This window comes from Stegostoma tigrinum, chromosome 3 (assembly GCF_030684315.1).
Source record: "Stegostoma tigrinum isolate sSteTig4 chromosome 3, sSteTig4.hap1, whole genome shotgun sequence".
Classification (NCBI taxonomy): Eukaryota; Metazoa; Chordata; class Chondrichthyes; order Orectolobiformes; family Stegostomatidae; genus Stegostoma; species Stegostoma tigrinum.
In genome coordinates this window covers 106,210,414-106,232,187 of record NC_081356.1, presented here as the reverse complement: position 1 = coordinate 106,232,187, position 21,774 = coordinate 106,210,414, and the positions used below count along the sequence as shown (strand labels likewise).

At 43.9% G+C, this 21,774-nt stretch overlaps 1 protein-coding gene across 2 annotated transcripts; it reads right to left on the bottom strand.

Annotated features, from left to right (window-relative positions):
• Window positions 1-7,069: 7,069 nt before the first annotated feature.
• On the bottom strand, window positions 7,070-20,590 carry LOC132205998 (proteinase-activated receptor 1-like). Of its 2 annotated transcripts, none has more exons than XM_059644809.1 (2): window positions 20,186-20,590; window positions 7,070-8,761 (listed from the first exon to the last, which is right to left on the bottom strand). In XM_059644809.1, exons 1-2 carry the CDS (start codon window positions 20,250-20,252, stop codon window positions 7,617-7,619), a joined length of 1,212 nt encoding a protein of 403 aa, XP_059500792.1. In that variant the 5' UTR covers window positions 20,253-20,590; the 3' UTR covers window positions 7,070-7,616. The 2 variants fall into 2 exon arrangements, with proteins under 2 accessions (XP_059500792.1, XP_059500793.1); XM_059644810.1 differs by lacking the exon at window positions 20,186-20,590 and adding an exon at window positions 19,910-20,178.
• Between the last annotated feature and the right edge of the window lie 1,184 nt (window positions 20,591-21,774).

Sequence of the window (21,774 nt, the reverse complement as noted above, 5' to 3'; positions counted from 1 at the left end):
CTGTTCTTCAGTCTGGAACACCTTTCTCTGTCCAATTCTTTTGTCAGGAGTATTTAGCTAAGAGTGCCACTGCACCTTTAGTCAGATGATAGTTTTCTGAGAGCTTAGAGAATTGTGTGAGAGCCAGTGATTCTTTCTTTTATAGCTGAGAGCTGTGGTCTTGACAGATGATGGTTGACTCTTTTCAAATGATCACTTCTTTTGTTATCTTTGATAACCTATGGTCCATGGAGTTTGGGTACCCACACTGGTGAGGGACAGGGCAAGAGGGGGGTTGAAGGGTTATGGCTGGTGGGAGGTAGGGGACAGGTGGCAGGTCAGAGATGGGCTTTTGGGGAATGTGAACCGATGAGTATACAAGGCACTATCAAAAAGGCATGTCGCCCTGCCACATCCTGAGTGACAGAAACTTACAAGGTTTAATCAGAATTTCCAAAACCTGTGGATAAATCTGAAGTACTAAATTTACCGAAAATCTCGCTGTACAGCTCACATATCCAAAGGCCCAGTTAAATGATCTGCTTCATTTCACAGTAAGTATTGGAGTGGAAAATAAAAACAAAACACTCAGGCTGACTTAAAACATGCTATGACTTCCTGGTGTCTAACTCTGTCTGTCTGCCAGATCATTTCAATTAATAAACATGTCAAAGCGTCTTATAATGTGAGCTGGAATAGTTGTCTTCTCACGCAAATTCTTCAAAGATCTCTTTGTAAATGTTTAGAGGGGCTGCTGTAAATATTTGCAGGACTAAAAGTACTTAATTCTTGAAAAGCTTCCAGAAACCAAATCCTGAGGGGAGAGCTAAACAATTGATTAAATGAAAGGTACTTTTCTTAACAGACAGTTTGTGAAATGCAATGACAGTGCGGACAGTTTGCATGTTTCAGAACAAATCTCTGTGCATTTTGTCACCCCCTGAATTGAAGTGGATTGTAATTTAAATATTCTCTGTATTTAAACAGACCATGTCAATGTCTGTGACTTTGAAAGGGTGGTGGCACTGTCAGTAGCTGTTTGGAGATGTGTTGACCACTAACCTAACTACTGTTTCAAAATTCAATGAGGTCATGACTGATCTGTGGTCTAACTCCATGCCCATTGGCCCATATCCCTTAATACATTGCTTAACAAAAATGTATATATTTTAGATAATTTAAAATGAGAAACTGCTTGAGCTTCAACTGTCGTTTGAGGAAGAGAGTACCAAACCTCTAACTACACTTTGTGTGTAGAAGTGCTTCCTAACATCTCTCCTGGATAGTCTGGCCCTAATTTTCAGACTATGTGCTCCATTTCTGGATATGATTTATCTTTATCTACTCTTTCTTTTCCTGTGAATATCTTGAAGACTTTGATCATGTCAACCTTCTAAATTCAAGGAAGAAGGGCCTAATTTGTATAATCTCTCGTCATAGTTTAAATCAGTATCATTTTTTGTAAATCTATGTTGTAATCCCTCTAGCGTTCTTCTTAAGATGTAATGCCCAGATCAGCTCACAGCACTCTAAGTGGGGTCTAAGAAGGGTTTTGCACATCTATGGCAAATTGGCACAGTGAGTTTGGTAAGATTGCAACCCATGGCGAGTTGGGCTGTTAACAAGGCATTTAAGAAGCAATGATGAGCATCAGTTGGGAACTCGTTGCTGGCTAGCAAGCATCTCACCATGCCTCTTGAGAAAAGCATATGAGATGTGATGAGATTATCTCGACATTGAGATTCTTCCACTCATCTCAGCACAACTCACATTGATCAGAGCCTAGTGAGTCTGCCTATTGTTTCCCTTTTACTTTGGTATTTCTTGGTAATTGTCTTAATGAGAACAAATCAAAAAGTTTGGTTATATATGTCTATTTTCAACAAAACTGGAATCAGTGGGTATCAGGGGGCAAACTCTGCTGGCTGGAGTCATACTTGGTATACAGGAAGATGGTTGTGGTTGTTGGGGGTCAGTCATCTCAGTTCCATGACATCTCTGCAGGAATTGCTCAGGCTAGTGTTCTGGACTCAACCAACTTCAGCTGCTTCATCCGTTCCTCCATCATAAAATCAAATGTCAGGAAGTTTGCCAATGGTTGCATAATTCACAATCCTCAGATACTGAAGCAGTCCACGTCCAAATATAGTGAGACCTGGACACTATCCAGGCATGGGCCAATAAGTAGCAAGTACGCGTACATAAGAGAGAATCTAACTATCATTCCTTGATATTCAATGGCATTACCATCACTGAGTACCTCACTATCAACATCCTGAGCATTGCCTTTGACTAAAAACTGAACTGAACTAGCCATATAAATACTCTGGTTAATAAAGCAGGTCAGGTGCTAGAAATCACACAGCAAGTAACTCACATCCTGTCGCCCTAAGCCTATCCACTACATATGAAACACAAGTCAGGGTATAAATATAATTCGTCGGACTAAAGGGACCAAAGAATATAAAAAAACGGGAACAAGGTACTCAGTTATATGACCATATTGAGTTGCAGAGCAGGCTCAAAGGGCCAAATACTCCTATATTCTATGTTCCCAGAATTTGAAATTAGATTAAACTAGGGTTCAATTCTTGAGATTGTTTTTAACAACTACACCTTTGCAATGTGGTCAAACATTATGGACTGAATCTTGGCAGAAGCTTGCTAGGTGTCATTTTTGTTGAGTCTCATGCGGGGTTTTTATTCATGAGGCCTGGCAAGGGTTCTTATGCTAGCAGCGCAAATTCTCCTCATTAATTATGTACAGTGTCCCTATGGCACCCCACTTGCTTGTTGCTCGCCCAATTCTCCCACTCTACGTAGGTGGAAATATTTGCCATTGCCAGGGCATCCCAGGATTCTAGCACTGGTGCCATCTTTAAAAGACCTGGTCAAATGTTGGCAGTCCAGAGCTAACAACATAAGAACTACGAACAGGAACAGGCAGTTCAGCCCCTCGAGCCTGCTCTACCATTTAATATGGTGATGACTGATTTCAAATTGGCTTCAACTCTACTTTCTTTCCCACTCCCCATAACATTTCAATCCATTACTAATTAAAAATCTGTATATTTCCTTCTTAAATTTGCTCAGTCTCCCAGCATCCAATACATTCTGGAGCAGTGAAGCCCACAGATTCATGACCCTGTCAGAGAAGTTATTTCCCTGAATATCTGTTATAAATCTGCTCCCCCTAACCTAAAACTTGTTCTCGATCACACTAGATCAGGAAACATCCTCTCTCCATCTACTTTTTCAATCCACTTTAGCATCTTACAAAGTTCAATTAGATCTCATCTCATGATTCTAAATCCAGAGACTCTAGACCTAAACCACTCAATCTCTCATAAGACCAACCTCACATCGCTGGAATCAATCTAGTGAATCCCTCACATTCAATCACATCCCTCCTCAAGTAAAGGGATCAAAACTGCACACAGTACTCCAGGTAGTGCACAGTTTGTTGCATTTATCCCGGAACATGGCACATATGGGGAAATTGCTAGGCCACTTGCCAGACAAGTGGCCTGGGGGCCCTGGTGGACGGACTGGAGCAGAGTATACCCATTTTTTTACTGCCAGGGGAAGCCAAGGAGGCTACAACACCTTGCCAGGCTTGTCCAAGGTTGTCATCTAGGTCAGTGTGATTCCAACTGTCCAGAAGAACACCTAGCAATATTACTGTAAGGCCAATTATCTTCTTTGTTGTGCCAGGGAAAGTACTGTCATCTTTCTGTTACCTCACACTCACTATCACTGCGACTGCAACCATCTCCCACTGAGGCACGTTTTACCTCTCTCACTGTCACATGTAACTTCTTCCCTCACTTGCTGTCATCCACACCAACCCCCACACTACTCACCCTGCATGGCCTTTGGACCTCCTACTCACTTCCTCACTCAGAACACCTCACCTTCTTTCCCCCTGCTGCCCCTAAATTAACAGCTGTGCAGTGACTTGTATCTCACTCTATGCCCCTCTTTGTCTCATTCAGGGGAAGAAAGCCCACAATAGGATTAAAGGAGCCAGGATGTGTGGTGGGTTGTTCAACATATAGTTCCTCACGTCCAATGAGAAGAGGATCCTCTCTGTGGCTGCCCCAAGTGCTGACTACTGTGCCCAAAGCCCTGGACTGATACTGGACATAGTACATGAAAAAGCAATCTTGAGACCACTTGCCTTTACTGAAAGCCACTATCATTAGACTTTGGGACATCTGATTGAAGTACATTTGGTGTGTTTGATGTATTTGCAGCTGGCACACGATGCAGGAGTGAGATTGACATCCTGCTGTGCAGCAACATGTCCCTGACTGATGGCAGCTGATAACCGCCTGGCTTTCTGTCTGTGCTAAAAGTCAAACTGATAGAAATGAGCCCTTTTGCTCTGACTGAGGGGAAGTAACACAAAGGTTAAGCAAAACAGGGATGCCATGAGCTTCGAAGCAGACACAAGTTGAATGAATGCTAACAGAGTAAGTGAAGATGCCGGAGGTGAAGCCTGGTCCAAATCATGAATTAGGTGTCCTTGCAGCAACAGCGCAATCCAAAGTGCAGCATTAAAGTACAGAACCATACCAATGTAACTGGATTGGAGAGGGGCCACAATAGCAGTATCACTGCGTTATGTTTTGAATACCAAGGCCTGTGAACAAGAGTTACATGTGCTTGATGCTCAAGGAGCATGCTCCGAGAGGCTGGTACCAGATGTCCAAGTTGGAGGACCAGAGGAGAAAGCTGTGAGATGGAGTCAACAGGTAATCACACTGATCGACGCAACAGGAATTGTCAATGTCTGTCGATGTGGTGAGATTGAGTAATGATGAGGCTGTTTGGAGATAATCCATGCAAATAGGCCTCTTACTGTTCATTAGTGAGAACTGTGTCTTGTTGTTCAAAACTTGGTTGGAAAATGTGACATTTCACTCTCAACAAAGTTCTCACGGGGCAGCTCACCTGATTTTTCCAAACATGCTCACATTGTACAAGGGCTGGGAAGATAACTCCCTGTCTCAACAAATCATAGAAAAAGGAAATACTGTGGATGCAAATCTGCAGATGTACTGAACAGGTCAAGCAGAATTTTCAGACAAGTACAGTGCTAACATTTCAGCTTGAAAACTTTTCAGAATAAAATTTCACATGTTACAGAATCACAAGCAAACAGAACATTATTGAAGCAGTGGTAAAGAAAGCATAAAGTCCACACTGTCCTGCTTTGTTCAATTTATCATTAAAAGTATACATACATACATACAACAAGACAGCACACAACAGGCCCTTCGGCCCTCATTGTTGCGCCGACATCCTTCCTCTCGCAAGGAGACCAAAATCGATGGCAGTATTCCAAAAGCAGCCGAATCAATGTCCTATATGGCTGCTAAGTGATCTCCCAACTCCAATCCTCAATGCACTGACCGATAAAGGCGAGCACACCAAATGTCTCCTTCATATCCTTTCTACCGGTGGCTGTACTTTGATGGAACTACGGAACTGCACTCCAGCGTCTCTTTATTAAGCAACACTCCCCACAACCTTCAGTGTATACGTGCTGCCCTGATTTGCCTTTCCAAAATGTAGCACCTCACATTTATCTAACCTCAACTCCATCTGCCACTCCTCAGTTTATTGGCCCTTGTCAATGTCCCATTGTATTCTGAGGTGACCTTCTTGGCTGGCTACTACACCTTCAATCATTGGAAAACTTACTAACCACACCTTCTATTTTCATATCCAAATCATTGCATCACTTCAACTCCCCCTCCCACTCCCTGAACGACATGTCCATCCTGGGCCTCTTCCAGTGTCACAACCACACCACCCAGAAACTGGAGGAGCAGCACCTCATATTCCGCCTCGGGAGCTTCCAACTCAATGGCCTCAATATGGACTTTGCCACCCTCAAAATCTCCCCACCCGTCAGCCTCATCCCAAGACTAGTTCCTCCACTCATCCCCGCCTCCATGATCTGTCCGCCTTCTCTCCCACCTATCCACTCCTCCCACCTCACTGACCAACTCCCACCACTGCTTGGAATTATTATTCTTTTCACACTTCATCAGCTCGACGTTATTTCTAAAATTTATTTTCCAATTGTTGGACAAAGTGAGATAAAGAGAAGTAAAGAGAAGTAAGGCAATCAGTAATCAGTATGTGGACATAACAAAACCTGTAAACAATACATTAAAAAAATTCACCTTGCATTCCAACTAAGCTCTGACTCCAAAGTTCACTTTCTTACTCCAGTAGAAATGTTATTTATTTTCCTTTTCTGAACAGATTTTTGTATTATATAATTCTCAGCCTGAATGGTTTGTGTTGTTGCTGCTTTCTGGTCATTGCACCAGAGACTTCTGGTAACAGTCTGCATCTGTTATATATTTTAGATGCACAGCCTTTGTAAGTTACTCTTGGCATGTTCCATAATAGATGAAAACATGTTCTCAATTGGATTGGAGTACGTAAATTCATCATAATCCCAGAGGACCATAGGGAAGCTCTCTCAGTGGAAAGACCTTAAGGTCATAAGATATAGGAATAAAATTAAACCATTCAGCCCCTCATGTCTGCTCCACCATCTGACCTTGGCTGATGTGTTTCTCAACCACATTCTCCTCCCTTTTCCTTGTAACCTTTTATTCCCTTACTAATCAAGAACCTATTTTGCTTTGTCTTAAATATACTCAATGACTTGGCCTCCACAGGCTTATGTGGCAATGAATTCCACAAATTTACCATTCTCTGGCTGGAGAAATTTGTTCTCATGTCAGTTCTAAAGGGTTGGCCCTTCATTCTGAGGCTGTGCCCTCAGGTCCTAGTCTCTCCTACAAGTGGAAACCTTTCCATGTCCATTCCATCCAGGCCTTGTGATGTTCTATAAGTTTCAAGGACAATGGTGGTTTAATCTAAGGATCACATGCTTCAGATAAAGGGCAAGGTTGAGAAACTGGGGCCTTCATGATGACCTCAGCCAGTTCAGGAATTGAACCCATGCTGTTAGTATCACTCTACATTGCTAACCAATCATCCAGCCACCTGAGCTAACCACCCCCAAATAAAGACAACACTGAATAGCCAAATTAAAGGAACAGTTTATTCTCAACAATACTTAAAATACTTTTGCAGCTATTGAAATTTATGAGTGAATTATAATCCATATGAATTACGAACTTTAAAGGAAGGCAGAGTAAGGAAACACAACAGAATGAAACTTGCGTGATCACAGCTTTTAAAGCAGTATAATTAGGAAACTGGACTGTGGTTATATTCCCTTCTCCTCTGAGAAAGCAATTTAATTTGGTTCAGTCTGTGGGTTAGCACTTTGTGGCATATGTGCAAAATGCCAATAATGCCAGCAACTGTCAATAATTGAATTACTCATGATAACGTGGCCTGATTTTAATAGAAGTGTAACCCAAATTTGTCAATGTTAAAACATACAGGTTGTTAATAGCACCACAAATTAAGACTCAAGTTTGTTCATCAATATTTCTAAAGCTATGTCCACAGATACACACAGAGAAAGAACATGAAGAACAACACAGACTAATTGGACCTCCTCCAGCTGCCTAATATTGTGTAAATCAGCATTACCTTGTAACATTATCAAAAATAAATTAGCACATATGCATCATTGATTAATTTATGTTAATTTTACTGTAATTGCAATGATTGGGAGTCGTTTGCTGTTTTACTTGACTACTATCAGACTCCATAGGATAAAGGAGAATTTGTAAGCGGCTCTTAAAGATTGATGAGACATAATAATAAATCAAAGGGTCAAGGCAACAGCTCATACTGCCAATAGACACACACAGCATATAAGCAAAGTAGAGTGAATCACTTGGTGCATGATAAAAATTAATATAGTGTATGAGTAAAATAACGTTCGTTGGTGTAAAGCAAATAATAAACACAGAAAGCACAATTGTAGCAAGAAAATAAGCACGTGACTTTCCATACTGGTTTGTCTTATTGGCTACATGAAGGGTTGAGATAATACATCCATAGCAGAATGAAGTCACAAGCAGGGGAATTACGAAGAGCAGAAAACACAAAATGGGAAAATAGTAGATGGAGTAGCTTTGTAGTGTAGCGAGGGGTAGAACATCATGGCAGGTTGTAATGCCCAGCTCGGTGACATACACTGTTTGCTCAGTGAGGAAAAGTGGTATAGTGCCACCAATAGCCACAAGCCACACGACAAGGCAAATTACAACTGTACGCCCCCGGGTCCTCCATGTAGCAGATCGTATTGGATAGACGACAGACAGAAATCGGTCAATACTTATGCACATCATCAGCAGCACTGAACAGTACATATAAGCGTAAAAACCACCTGTAACCAATCGACAGAGGAAAGAGCCAAATCCCCAGTCATTGCCAGAAAAATGGTAAGTGATCTTTAGAGGTAACGTAAGCACAAATAACAAATCTGCTGATGCCAAATTTATCATGTAAATTACAGCTGGGTTTGTCAATGGCATTTTGAGGAGGAATATTAAGATTGCCAGCAGGTTTAGAGGCAAGCTTGCAGTAAAAGTAAAGGTATAAACAAAAGGAATCACTATAGTTGTCCAAGAACCCATTAGGTATAGTTTTGCTGCATCAGAAACTGTCACGTTGATGACTGAAGGTTGCGAGAGATGTGAAACATTACGTCCGTATCTTGATAAATGTCTTGATATGTTCTGCTGTGAGTCATTGATCATGTTCCACTGATTTCCAGTGTTACCAGCAAAGCTTTTGGCAATGCTGTTACCATTATGTCTTGATTTCTTATCTGAAAAATAAGAGAATATTACTAAGTACTTAATTTAACCTTCTTTAATGACAGAAAGAAGACAAAAGAGCAAGGAGAGAATCATACAGCCTCTTATGCTTGCTCTACCATTCAGTAGGATCATGGGATGAACCATTACATTGACATTTTGTCCTTTTCCCACAGCATTTCCCCTACCAACATCCAGTTCCCTTCCCCCAACCAAACCACTCTACCACCCCTCCCCCCTTCCCAATGACTATGATGGGAAAAAAAGGAGCCTTGACCATCACTGCCAGATACGTCATTCAAACATAATGTTACAGCAGCAACTCAGGCTCCTTGCTGAAGGCCAGGTGGCTGGATGACAGCATGGATTAGATGTGCATTGCCCCTGGTGGAGGTTGTGGTGCTATTAATCGGACCTACCTTTGGGCACAGAATGGAAGGAGGTAAGGAACCAAAACCACACACGGTACTCTGGTTACTGTTTCACCCTATTTAATTACAGCAAGACCTGCTAGTACTTGAAACGTTTTGCAATAAAGGCTAGCATACAATTTGCCTTCCTAACTCCCCTGGGTGGGAGCGTGAATTGTGAGGAGGATGCAGAGATGCTTCGGACAATGCAACACATGGCACGTGAAGTACGATGTGGATAAATGGGAGGTTATCTATGCTGAAGCAAAAATAGGAAGCAAGATTATTATCTGGATGGCGATAGATTGGGAAAGAGGAAAACACAATGTTCTGGAACACCAGTTGCAGAAAGCAAGCATACAGTTGCAGCAGGCGGTGAAGAAGGTAAATGGTATGTTGGCCTTCATAGTGAGAGAGTTTGAGTACAGGAGCAGGGATGTCTAGCTGCTATTGCACAGGATGAGATCATATTTTGTGCAGTTTTGCTCTCCTTATTTGAGGAATAATGATCTGGCTATGGAGAGAGGGCAGCAAAGGTTTGCCAGACTTACTCCTTGGATGGTAGTGCCATATTCGCTGAAGTTTCGATGAACAAAGGGGGATTTCATAGAAATCTATAAAACAGGATTAGATAGGGCAAATACAGGAAGGATGTTCCCGGTCACTGGGGAGTCCAGAACCAGGACTCACAGTCCAAGGATACGGAGTAGGCCATTTAAGACAGATGAGAAGAAATTACTTCACCTAGAGAATGGTGAGTTTGTGGAATTCTCTGCCACAGAAAGCAGATGAGGAAAAAACACCAAATGTTTAAAGAAGGTCATAGAGATAGTTTTCACGGCTAAAAGGGATCAAACGGTTCGGGGACAAAACGAGAAGAGGGCATGGAGTTTGATGATTACCCATGACCCAACTGAATGGCCGAGCTGGCTCAAAGGGCTGAAATGTCTACTTCTCCCACAAATTTCTATCTTTCTGTGTTTAATTACTCATTGTACCCATACAATAACTTTGTTTTGCAGCTTCACTAGGCTGACACATCATTTCAGGTAAATCACACTGAAGTATATCTGCATTCTCCTCACAGCTCATCCTCCCACCCGGCTTTGTGTTATGTTATGTGCAAACTTGGAGATATTGTACTTAGTTCCCTCGTCTAAAATTATTAAACTACATTGTGACTAGCTGGCATTGATCACTGTGCTACCCTATCAGTCACTGGTTCTCACTCAGAAAATAACCCATTTATCCCTACTCTTTCATTTCCTGTCTACAAACCAGTTCTCTATTTATGTCAGTACACTATTCCCAATCCCAAGGTCTTCAGGTCTACATGCTAATCTCTTACGTGGGACCTTACTAAACAGCTACTGGAGGCCCTAGTAAACCACATCTACTGGTGACCTCTTATCAACCCTATCGTAAATCCATGGTGACTTTGTCAAATCTTATCTCTTTTCTCATGTGCTCTGCCATTAAATCTTCTGCAATGGAGTCTACAACTCCCTCTTTTCTACCCATTTCCTTTTTTAAATTTACATTAACTACTCCAATTCATGGGAACTGTTTCAGAGGCAATGTAGAATCTTGAAAGATGATCACCAATGCATCCATAATTTCTAGGACCACTTCCTTAAGTACTCTCAGATGTTGATTATGGGGATCGGCCCCTAATCCCATCAATTTCCCCAATATCATTTCCCTTCTAATACTGATTTCCTTCAATTCCTCCCTCTCACTAAACCCTGTGTTCCCCAATATTTTTGGATGTTACTTGTGTCCTTTGTGAAGGCAGAACCAATATATGTACTTAATTGGTGTTCCATCCATTTGTTCACCACTGTAACTTACTGTTTCTGATTGCAAGGGACCTACATTTGTCGCTGCTAATTTTTTTTTATTTTCACATACGTGTAGTTGCTTTTACAATCAGTTCGCATGTTCCCCACAAACTTACGCTGGGTCCTCTGTTTCACCCCTCTTAATTAATCCCTTTGTCCTTCATTGCCAAAATCCTAAGGATTGTTACTTTTTTTGGCCAATTAGCATGGCCCTTCCTTGGATCGAATACTATCTCTAACTTCTTTTGTTAGCCATGGATGGGGAACCTTTTCCATTTTATTTTTGTACCTGACAGGAATGAAAAATTTGTTGCAGTTTCTGCATGCGATCTTAAACTGTTTGCCATTGCCTATCCACTGTCATCCTTTAAGTAACATTCCCTAATCTATCACAGCCAGCTTGCATTTCAGTGTAGTTTCCTCAATTTAGATTCCAGAACCCAGTCTCAGAATCAACCACATCACTCTCCATCCTAATGGAGAATTCTATCATATTACAGTCACTATTCCCCAGGGGGCCCTTACACCGCTGGATTGCCCATTATTGCTCTCTCATTACAGAGTCTCGGGTGGCCTGTTCTCTAATTGCTTCCTCAATATCTTGATCCAGAAAACCAACCTGTACACTCTCCATGGACTCCTCCCCTATGATATTGTTACCAGTTTCATTTGTCCAATCTATATGCAGATTAAAGTCATTCATAATTATAGCTGTACCTTTATTGCCTGCACGTCTAATATCCTGGTAAATCCCTTCCCCAACATTACCACTATAGTTTGGGGATCTATGTAGAATCCCTGCTTTCATCTTCTACCATTTGATGTTTCTAAACTCTATCCATACAGAATCCACATCACTGAGCTACTATCCTTCCTCATGATTGTATTAATGTCCTCCTTAACCAGCAATGCTGTCTTCCTTATCTGTCCTTCAAAAATCTGGACACTCTCAGATATTTAGTTCTCATCCCTGGACACCCAGCAGCCACATTTCTGAAATCCCGATTACCTTGCATCAATTTGTATCTGTTTGTGCAACTAATTCATCCACTTTATTGTGATGCTAGATCTTGAATTGCTACATCTGTTCAATGTGTATGCCATTTAGCCTGGTGATGGTGTCACCTAACAAGATGGAGAACATCCTCAAAGTAAAGATCATCTCCACGAGGGCAGTGATTACTCCTATTGATATTGTCGTGGAAGGCGCATCTGCGGAAAGCAGATTGGTGAGGATACGGTGAAAGTTCTTCACCTAGAGAGTGGTGAGTCTATAGAATTTGCTGCTAAATCATTGAATTTTTCAAGATTTATACTAAAGGGACGAAAGCATATGGGGTGAAAGTGGGAAGAGGGTACTGAGTTGGATGATCAATCAATATCATATTGAATAGCAGAACAGATTCAAAGGACCAAATGACCTACTCCTGCTCCCCTTTTCTATGCTTTCCCTCTTGTTGGTTCCTTTGTCATTACTCACAGACCCAGTCATTGAGTAGAAAGGTTTAGAACTGCGCCAGCTAAGTTAACAATAGTGCTATACAGCCAATCTTGGTGACTGACATTAAAGTCCCTCCTTCATGAGTACATTTTATGCCCTTGACACCCTCAGTACTTCTTCCAAGTGTTGTTCAGCATGGAGGAGTACCAATTCATCAGCCAAGGGAGGACGGTACATAGTAATCAGTGGGAGGCTTCCTTGTCCATGTTTGACTTGGAGCCTTCATAGGATCCAAAGTCAATGGTGGGTACTCCAAAGGTAACACCCTCCTGACTGTATGCCAGTGTACTTCCACTTCTGCTGAGTCTGTCAGTGGGAGTGGTCATATCCAGGGTTGGTGATGGTGTTGTCAGATTTGTTGCGTCTAAGTCTCCTCCATATGAATGGCTACGTCACGCCTTTACTCGACCAATTTGTGGGACTGCTCTCCCAATTTTGGCACAAGATCATTGGAATTAGTTATGGGGACTTTCTACGGTCAACAGGGCTGTGTTTACTTGTTGTTGTTTCCATTGCCTTATTCAATGTCAGGTAATCTTTCTAGTTTCATTTCTTTTCTAAGACCTTTCAGCAGCAGATACAACTGAATAGGTTGCGAGATCATTTCAGATGGCAGTAAAAGAGTCAACCACATTTCTGTGTGATCTGGAGTCACATGTAGGCCAGATCAGATAAAGACGGCAGTTTTGTTTTCTGTCAAGAAATTAATAAAGAAATAATAATTAAAACTATGAATTAATAAATCTTTTTCACATCCAGGTATTTTTCCAAGTTCCTTACCATTAGTGGTAATATATTTTATTTTAAAATGTCACATTCTCCTTACTCGTTGAATCTTTTCAGCTCAGTTCTTGAAGTGACATTTAGAAGCTCGCTACTGCAATCCAAAATTAATCCCACTGTTCCATTCTCTTCCTGTAGCCCTGTATTAGCGGCCACTTCCAATATTATCTGCCCAGCTTTCAAAAGGTGCATTGGTCTCTATCCCTGCTCTGGACTCTCACAATCTCACAGAAAACAAAACTTCCTGTCTCCTCACTTTCTTAGTGACTACATTAAATGGCTGTTGCTTCATCATGAACCCCCAAACATCAAAAATTTCCTTTCCATACTGACCTTACAATTCTTCACTATTTTTCTAAATGCTGTTACCATTCATCTATTCTGATAAAGGCCACGGCATTTCAACTAAGTATCAGGAGTGAGCTCTGACATGACAAGCCAAAATGCCTAATATGCAAACTTAAATATTTTACTGAATAATTTCTTGCTAAGCACTAGTACAACTTGCATGAACATGCAACTGTGCAATATATCTTGGCAACTGTTGATAGCCGGCTTCCAAACTGTGAATAATCATGACAAAAGCAATTTTTATGTAAATGTAGGAAGTGGCTGTAATGATTTTACATTTAAAACAATTAGGATTTGGCCATCTATTCCTGAATGAGTGAAATAGAATTGTCCAATTATTTGAAGAGGGCTACCAAAAGACAAAGGACAGGGAAAGTGAATAGCTCCAGTTGATGTGTCAGGCACAATGGGGCAACAAAATGTGAGGCTGGATGAACACAGCAGGCCCAGCAGCATCTCTCTCTGATGAAGGGTCTAGGCCAGAAACGTCAGCTTTTGTGCTCCTGAGATGCTGCTTGGCCTGCTGTGTTCATCCAGCCTCACATTTTATTGTCTTGGATTCTCCAGCATCTGCAGTTCCCATTATCTCTGATACAATGGGACAACACCTCATTTCTCGCTGGGGACCTACAGCCCTCCAGACTCAATAGTTTTAGGGCCTAAGCTCTCCCATATCCCAGCCCCCCAACCCACACACCAGGTCTTGTTACCACATAGCCTGGCATTACACACCTCCTGCTGTTATTTACTAACAGTTACCATTAACAACTATTCAACTTCCCAGCCTGGTCGTTAGCAACTCCTTTGTCTGCCCAATTGTCTTTCTCTCTTTTGATTCTATCCTATTGTTTACTTCCTACCCCACCCACCTCCCTATTTTCTGCATATAAACTGACGTTTATCCAGCCACCATCAGTTCTGAGGAAGGGTCATCGGACCCGAAATGTTAATTCTGTTTTCTCCTTCACAGATGCTGCCAAAACCCGCAGACAAGGGTGGCGCAGTGGTAGTATGGCGCACTCACCTCTACATCGTCGAGGCCAGACGCCAACTCTCCGACACCACGTCCTACCGCCCCCTCGATCATGACCCCACACCCGAGCACCAAACCATCATCTCCAACACCATTCATGACCTCCTCACCTCAGGGGACCTCCCACCCACAGCCTCCAAGCTCACTGTTCCCCAACCCCACACGGCCCGTTTCTATCTCCTTCCCAAAATCCACAAACCTGCCTGCCCTGGTCGACCCATCGTCTCAGCCTGCTCCTGCCCCACCGAACTCATCTCCACCTATCTGGACTCCATTTTCTCCCCTTTGGTCCAGGAACTCCCCACCTACGTCCGTGACACCACCCATGCCCTCCACCTCCTCCAGGGCTTCCAATTCCCTGGCCCCCAACACCTCATTTTCACCATGGACATCCAGTCCCTATACACCTGCATTCTGCATGCAGATGGCCTAAAGGCCCTCCGCTTCTTCCTGTCCCGCAGGCCCAACCAGTCCCCCTCCACCGACACCCTCATCTGCCTAGCCGAACTCGTCCTCAAGCTCAACAACTTCTCTTTCGATTCCTCCCACTTCCTAAAGACTAAGGGGATGGCCATGGGCACCTGCATGGTCCCCAGCTATGCCTGCCTCTTCGTAGGTTACGTGGAACAGTCCCTCTTCCGCACCTACACAGGCCCCAAACCCCACTTCTTCCTCCGTTACATTGATGACTGTATCGGCGCTGCCTCTTGCTCCCCAGAGGAGCTCGAACAGTTCATCCACTTCACCAACACCCTCCACCCCAAGCTTCAGTTCACCTGGGCCATCTCCAGCACATCCCTCACCTTCCTGGATCTCTCAGTCTCCATCTCAGGCAACCAGCTTGTAACTGATGTCCATTTCAAGCCCACCGACTCCCACAGCTACCTAGAATAGACCTCCTCCCACCCACGCTCCTGCAAAAATTCCATCCCCTATTCCCAATTCCTCCGCCTCCGCCGCATTTGCTCCCACGATGAGGCATTCCATTCCTGCACATGCCAGATGTCCAAGTTCTTCAAGGACCGCAACATTCCCCCCACAGTGGTCGAGAATGCCCTTGACCGTGTCTTCCGCATTTCCCGCAACACATCCCTCACACCCCGCCCCCGCCACAACCGCCCAAAAGAGGATCCCCCTCGTTCTCACACACCACCCCACCAACCTCCGGATACAACGCATCATCCTCCGACACTTCCGCCATCTACAATCCCACACCACCACCCAAGACATTTTTCCATCCCCACCCTTGTCTGCTTTCCGGAGAAACCACTCTCTCCGTGACTCCCTTGTTCGCTCCACACTGACCTCCAACCCCACCACACCCGGCACCTTCCCCTGCAACCGCAGGAAATGCTACACTTGTCCCCACACCTCCTCCCTCACCCCTATCCCAGGCCCCAAGATGACTTTCCATATTAAGCAGAGGTTCACCTGCACATCTGCCAATGTGGTATACTGCATCCCCTGTACCCGGTGTGGCTTCCTCTAGATTGGGGAAACCAAGCTGAGGCTTGGGGACCGCTTTGCAGAACACCTCCGATCGGTTCGCAATAAACAACTGCACCTCCCAGTCGCAAACCATTTCCACTCCCCCTCCCATTCTTTAGATGACATGTCCATCATGGGCCTCCTGCAGTGCCACAATGATGCCACTCGAAGGCTGCAGGAACAGCAACTCATATTCCGCTTGGGAACCCTGCAGCCCAATGGTATCAATGTGGACTTCACCAGCTTCAAAATCTCCCCTTCCCCCACCGCATCCCAAAACTAGCCCAGTTCGTCCCCTCCCCTCACTGCACCACACGACCAGCCCAGCTCTTCCCCTCCACCCACTGCATCCCAAAACCAGTCCAACCTGTCTCTGCCTCCCTAGCCTGTTCTTCCTCTCACCCATCCCTTCCTCCCAACCCAAGCCGCACCTCCATCTCCTACCTACCAACCTCATCCCACCTCCTTGACCTGTCCGTCTTCCCTGGACTGACCTATCCCCTCCCTACCTCCCCACCTATACTCTCCTCTCCACCTATCTTCTTTTCTCTCCATCTTCGGTCCGCTTCCCCCTCTCCCCCTATTTATTCCAGAACCCTCACCCCATCCCACTCTCTGATGAAGGGTCTAGGCCCGAAACGTCAGCTTTTGTGCTCCTGAGATGCTGCTGGGCCTGCTGTGTTCATCCAGCCTCACATTTTATTATCTTGGATTCTCCAGTATCTGCAGTTCCCATTATCACGAATTTTTCCAGCAACTTGGTTTTTGTTCCTGATTTACAGCATCCGCAGTCTTTTGGTTTTTACAATGCATTTAATGCCTTGTGCTGTCAAGATTAAGTCAGCAAATTGTTGCCAGAAGGTTTCTCACCACCCATTTCAAGTTTTGAACCTGGAATCTACATCACTTCAATGTAGTGCAGATGGACTGCTGCATTATCAAAGTTGCCACTGCAAGATAAAATGTCAAGCCATTGACAGATGTGCAAAACACAGTACAGTGATATCCAGGGAAAAGAAGGGAATTCTGCAGTGTTGGGAACAGCCATCACCACTAGAATGGATGAGAGAGAATTTATCATAATGCAGTCACAGCACCTTGCTGGCGTAAATGGGACTGCAAGAGGCTATTTAGCCACATGAGTCTGTTCCGCCGTTCTGTGAAATTATGCTTGGTCTAAGTTCTATCACTTTTTGCCCCCAAATACAGTCATAGAGTCATACAGCATGGAAACTGACCCTTTGGTCTAACCAGTCCACGCTGAACATAATCTCAAATTAAACTAGTCTGGCCTGTCTGCTCCTGGACCATATCCCTCCAAACCTTTCCTACTCATGTACTTATGCAAAATATCTTGCAAATGCTGTCATTTTACCCACATCCACCACTTCTTCAGGAAGTTCATTTCACACGCGACTCACCTTCTGTGTAAAAAATTGTCTTTTTAAAATCTCTCTCCCTTCACCTTAAAAATGTGTCCCCTGGTCTTGAAAACCCCATCCCAGAGAAAAGACAACTACCACTAATTCTATACCCCATTATTTTATAAATCTGAAATGTACAAATACTTTCGGTTAACAGAAATTTATCAAACTGTTAATTAGCAATGCACTCAGCGTAATTGTCTTTTACAAAAGAATGTTCTGAACATTGTGTGAGGGAATTCCCACCTCCCCCCCGCCCCTCTAATTTTAAGTCCTTGACTAATGGAAATAGTTTCTCTCTTTCCAACTTACCAGTTTCCGTGAACCCTTTGAAAACTTTGATCAAATCAGTCCATTGAAATTCCAAGAAATATGGCCCTAGTTTGTGCAAGGTTTCCTCACAAGGTTACTGTAATGATGTCACTGCTTACTTCCCATGTTTAACAATAGTGGCTACTCTTCCCATGTTAATTAGCTTGAAAATAATGGTTAAATTCCTGTTGGTAAACATTATGACATTAATGCAATACTTTGAAAAATGTCCATGATTCTTTGAGACTATCCTTTTGCTCTGAATGATGTAATCAAACATAACCATAAACAGGAACTTCTACAGACCAGACCAGAATGACTTCAGAGATAACGGGAAATGCAGATGCTGGAGAATCCGAGATAACAAAGTGTGCAGCTGGATGAACGCAGCAGGCCAAGCAGCATCTCAGGAGCACAAAATGCTGCTTGGCTTGCTGTGTTCATCCAGCTCCACACTTTGTTATCTCAGACCAGAATTACTTCTCTGGTTTTTAAAGGTGGCAGCAGGGAGAACATAGAAACATTAGAACAGGAGGTGGCCATTCAGCCCATTATGTCTGCCCTACCAATCCATAGGATCGTGGCTGATTAAACACTTCAATGTATTTTACCCACTCAATCCCCATAATGCTGAAAACTACTGATAATCAGAAATCTATAAACCTCAACGTAAGCATACTCCAAGACTGAGCTCCCACAGCTCTCTGTGGTAGAGAATTCCAAAGGTTCAGGACAGTCTGAGAATCTGCTGGGTGTTCCATGAACTCTCCAGTAAACTATTTATCACAATTTCAGGTCAACTGTTTGACCTAAACTGTGCTAATCAGAGACAGCAGAGAAAATAGAATAGTCTTCTTTCCACAAAACAGATGATTTATTGATGGAAAACCTTATGAAGCCTTTAATTAGCAGTTAAAATAACAGAGAAGAGTCGAAGTGCCTTCTCTGAGACGGACTTTTGTAAAGGAATATGGTGTTATCAATTACATTTGGCAAAGCTTTGAAGGTTATCAATGTAAAACATCATAAGCAACATCATATACCACCGTCCCACCCATCCCCCGATAACCCACACACCCCTGAACACTACGGGCAATTTAGCATGGGCATTCCACCTAGCTTGCACATCTTTGAACTGTGGGAGGAAACCGGAGCACCCGGAGGAAACCCACGCAGACACAGGCAGAATGTGCAAACTCCGCACAGACAGTCGCCCGAGGCTGGAATCGAACCCGGGTCCCTGGTGCTGTGAGGCTGCAGTGCTAACCACTGAGCCACTGTGCTGCCCCAAATTCATACATTTCATTCAGATCTGGTACCTGTGGTGATTGTAACAAGGTCAGTTAGGCAGATCAGATTGAATGTGAGATCCCAGATAGGGGCTGTTGATCGGGTCTAATCGGGGAGCCCTGGCTGACAGATGTAAACACGAGTGTCAGAGTTAATAAAATGTGAGGCTGGATGAACACAGCAGGCCCAGCAGCATCTCAGGAGCACAAGAGTGTTCACTCAGAGGTGGCTCTGAGAAAGCCCAACCTGCGTCCAGTACAATACACTTGTAAACAATGGGTGACCTTGGTCACTGGATACCTGCCTCTGTGGAGTTTTTTTCCGGTATCTCGGCGCTATATTCCAGTGTGATATCCACTACTTATGCCCTCGTTCCCCCTCGGGTATCATCTGATTCAACTCAGGCAATTTAGTTGAAGATTTGACTCCAGTTTGAATCTGTAAATTCTCGTGCTTGTTTGGGGCTGTATTTCTAACTGCCCATTTTCGCAAATAAACGGGTGAAAGTAGGGTCCAGACCCGAAACACGACAGCTTTCCTGCTGCTCTAACGCTGCCTGGCCTGCTGTGTTCATCCAGCGCCACATCTTTTTATCTGATGAAAGGCTAATGTTGCCTGAGGTTACAGTGTAAAAGCAAAAATCAATGATTTTTAACATCTTTTAAATGGGGTCTCGCACCCGCAGTACACAACACGAGCACAAGCTAATTAGAAAGTCCAGGTTACCTTAAACTTTCTTGTGTTAAAATGAACTGGGATTGAGATGCTGGTATAAAGGGTCATGTTCAATCTGTTGTCTTCGATACAGTACGCGGAAGAAGCTATAAAGCGTAGATAATATATTCCCCACAAAGGGAGCGGCTGGTTCTGGTCAATACACTGCACTCTGCCGAGTACCGACGACTAACCCGACTCTGGTTTTCTGTCCCGTTAACTGGCTGAAATACCACACACACACACACATCCTGACCCTGGTGCCCTCTCCTCAGGCTGATTTCTTACCAGCGTTGAGTGCTGAGACGGTGGGGAACAGGGCGACACACAACACAAGCCGAACCATCCATCCCATTCCCAGAAGGTGCTGCTGTTCTCTGTAAAATCCGGACCCCGGCTCAGGTTAGATCACCTCCCGGTATCTACAGCCGCCTCCTTCCGAGCCGCCCACCACCGATCTCCCCTCTCTGTGAGATGAGTAAGCGCTTCAGTGTCAGAAGTATGTCAGGCGAGAATCAACTTGAAGCTGTTCCACTCTGAAAAACAGTTGTGGGATCGTCCCGCACTTCCTGGGGCAGAGCTAAATCGGGTGGTAATTGGGGAGCGTTCTTAAAGAGACCCCGCCTAGCTCTCCCAGTGAGCTATCCCATAGTATGATCCCAAAGGAAACAAAAGATTAGAAATGCATGTTTTCTTTATTGTATTGTTAAAGTCCAACAGTTGGTCCGCTTCAATAACAAAAGTGTTCGATAAAATCCTTACGTTGCCAAGTATGGCTTATCCCAAAGGACTTTTATAGTGAAATGGCAGTATCCCTACCTCTGAGATAACAAGGTGTAGAGCTGAAGGAACACAGCAGGCCAAGCAGGATCACAGGAGCAGCTGACGTTTCGGGTCTTTCTGAAGAAGGGTTTCAGCCGGAAACGTCAGCTTTCCTGCTCGGCCTGCTGTGTTCATCCAGCTCCACACCTTGTTATCTCAGATTCTCCAGAATCTGCAGTTCCTACTGTTTCCCCACCTCTAAACTAGTTCAAGTCGCACCTGCTCCAGTAGTGTGTCAAAACAATTCTGATCAGGTAGCTTAAAAAATGTCTAGCCCATTACAGCGAGATGTATAGTGAGCAGACGACAGTCATCATGAAAGATAACCCCAGCAGTGGCAAACTGCACACTCTAGTGTTTAATTGTGAGGGAGAAAAGGGTTAAAAGCTGGTATGAGTTCTTTCTAACCATTTGGGGGAATGTGAACATCAATAGCTGGGTCAACATTTATTACCCATCTCTAATTGCCTTGGAGAAGGTGATGGTGAGCTGCCATCTTGAACCATTACATCCTTGGGGTGCAAGGGCTCCCACAGTGAGAATAGGATGGAGGGACTCAATGCCAACATGCTCCTGTGGACTTCAGGGTGAATCCTGCAATAATCCTTCCCCAGACAATACATGCACGTGCTAACATCTGCAATTTTAAAATGGCATAAAACCCAGATAGGTTTTCCCATGTCCACATTCCCTAAGCTACACACTCGCAGCAGATGCACATTCTTTCAGTACTCCTTTAATGCAGGGTGTTAACATATGCAATACCATGTAGGTCCAGAGATAATGAGAACTGCAGATGCTGGAGAATCCAAGATAACAAAGTGTGAAGCTGGATGAACACAGAAGGCCAAGCAGCACCTCAGGAGCACATTCGCTGACGTTTCGGGCCTAGACCCTTCATCAGAGAGGGGGATGGGGAGAGGGTTCGGGAATAAAAGGGGGGGTGGGGGGGGTGGAGGCGGACCAAAGATGGAGAGAAAAGAAGATAGGTGGAGAGGAGAGTATAGGTGGGGAGGTAGGGAGGGGATAGGTCAGTCCAGGGAAGACGGACAGGT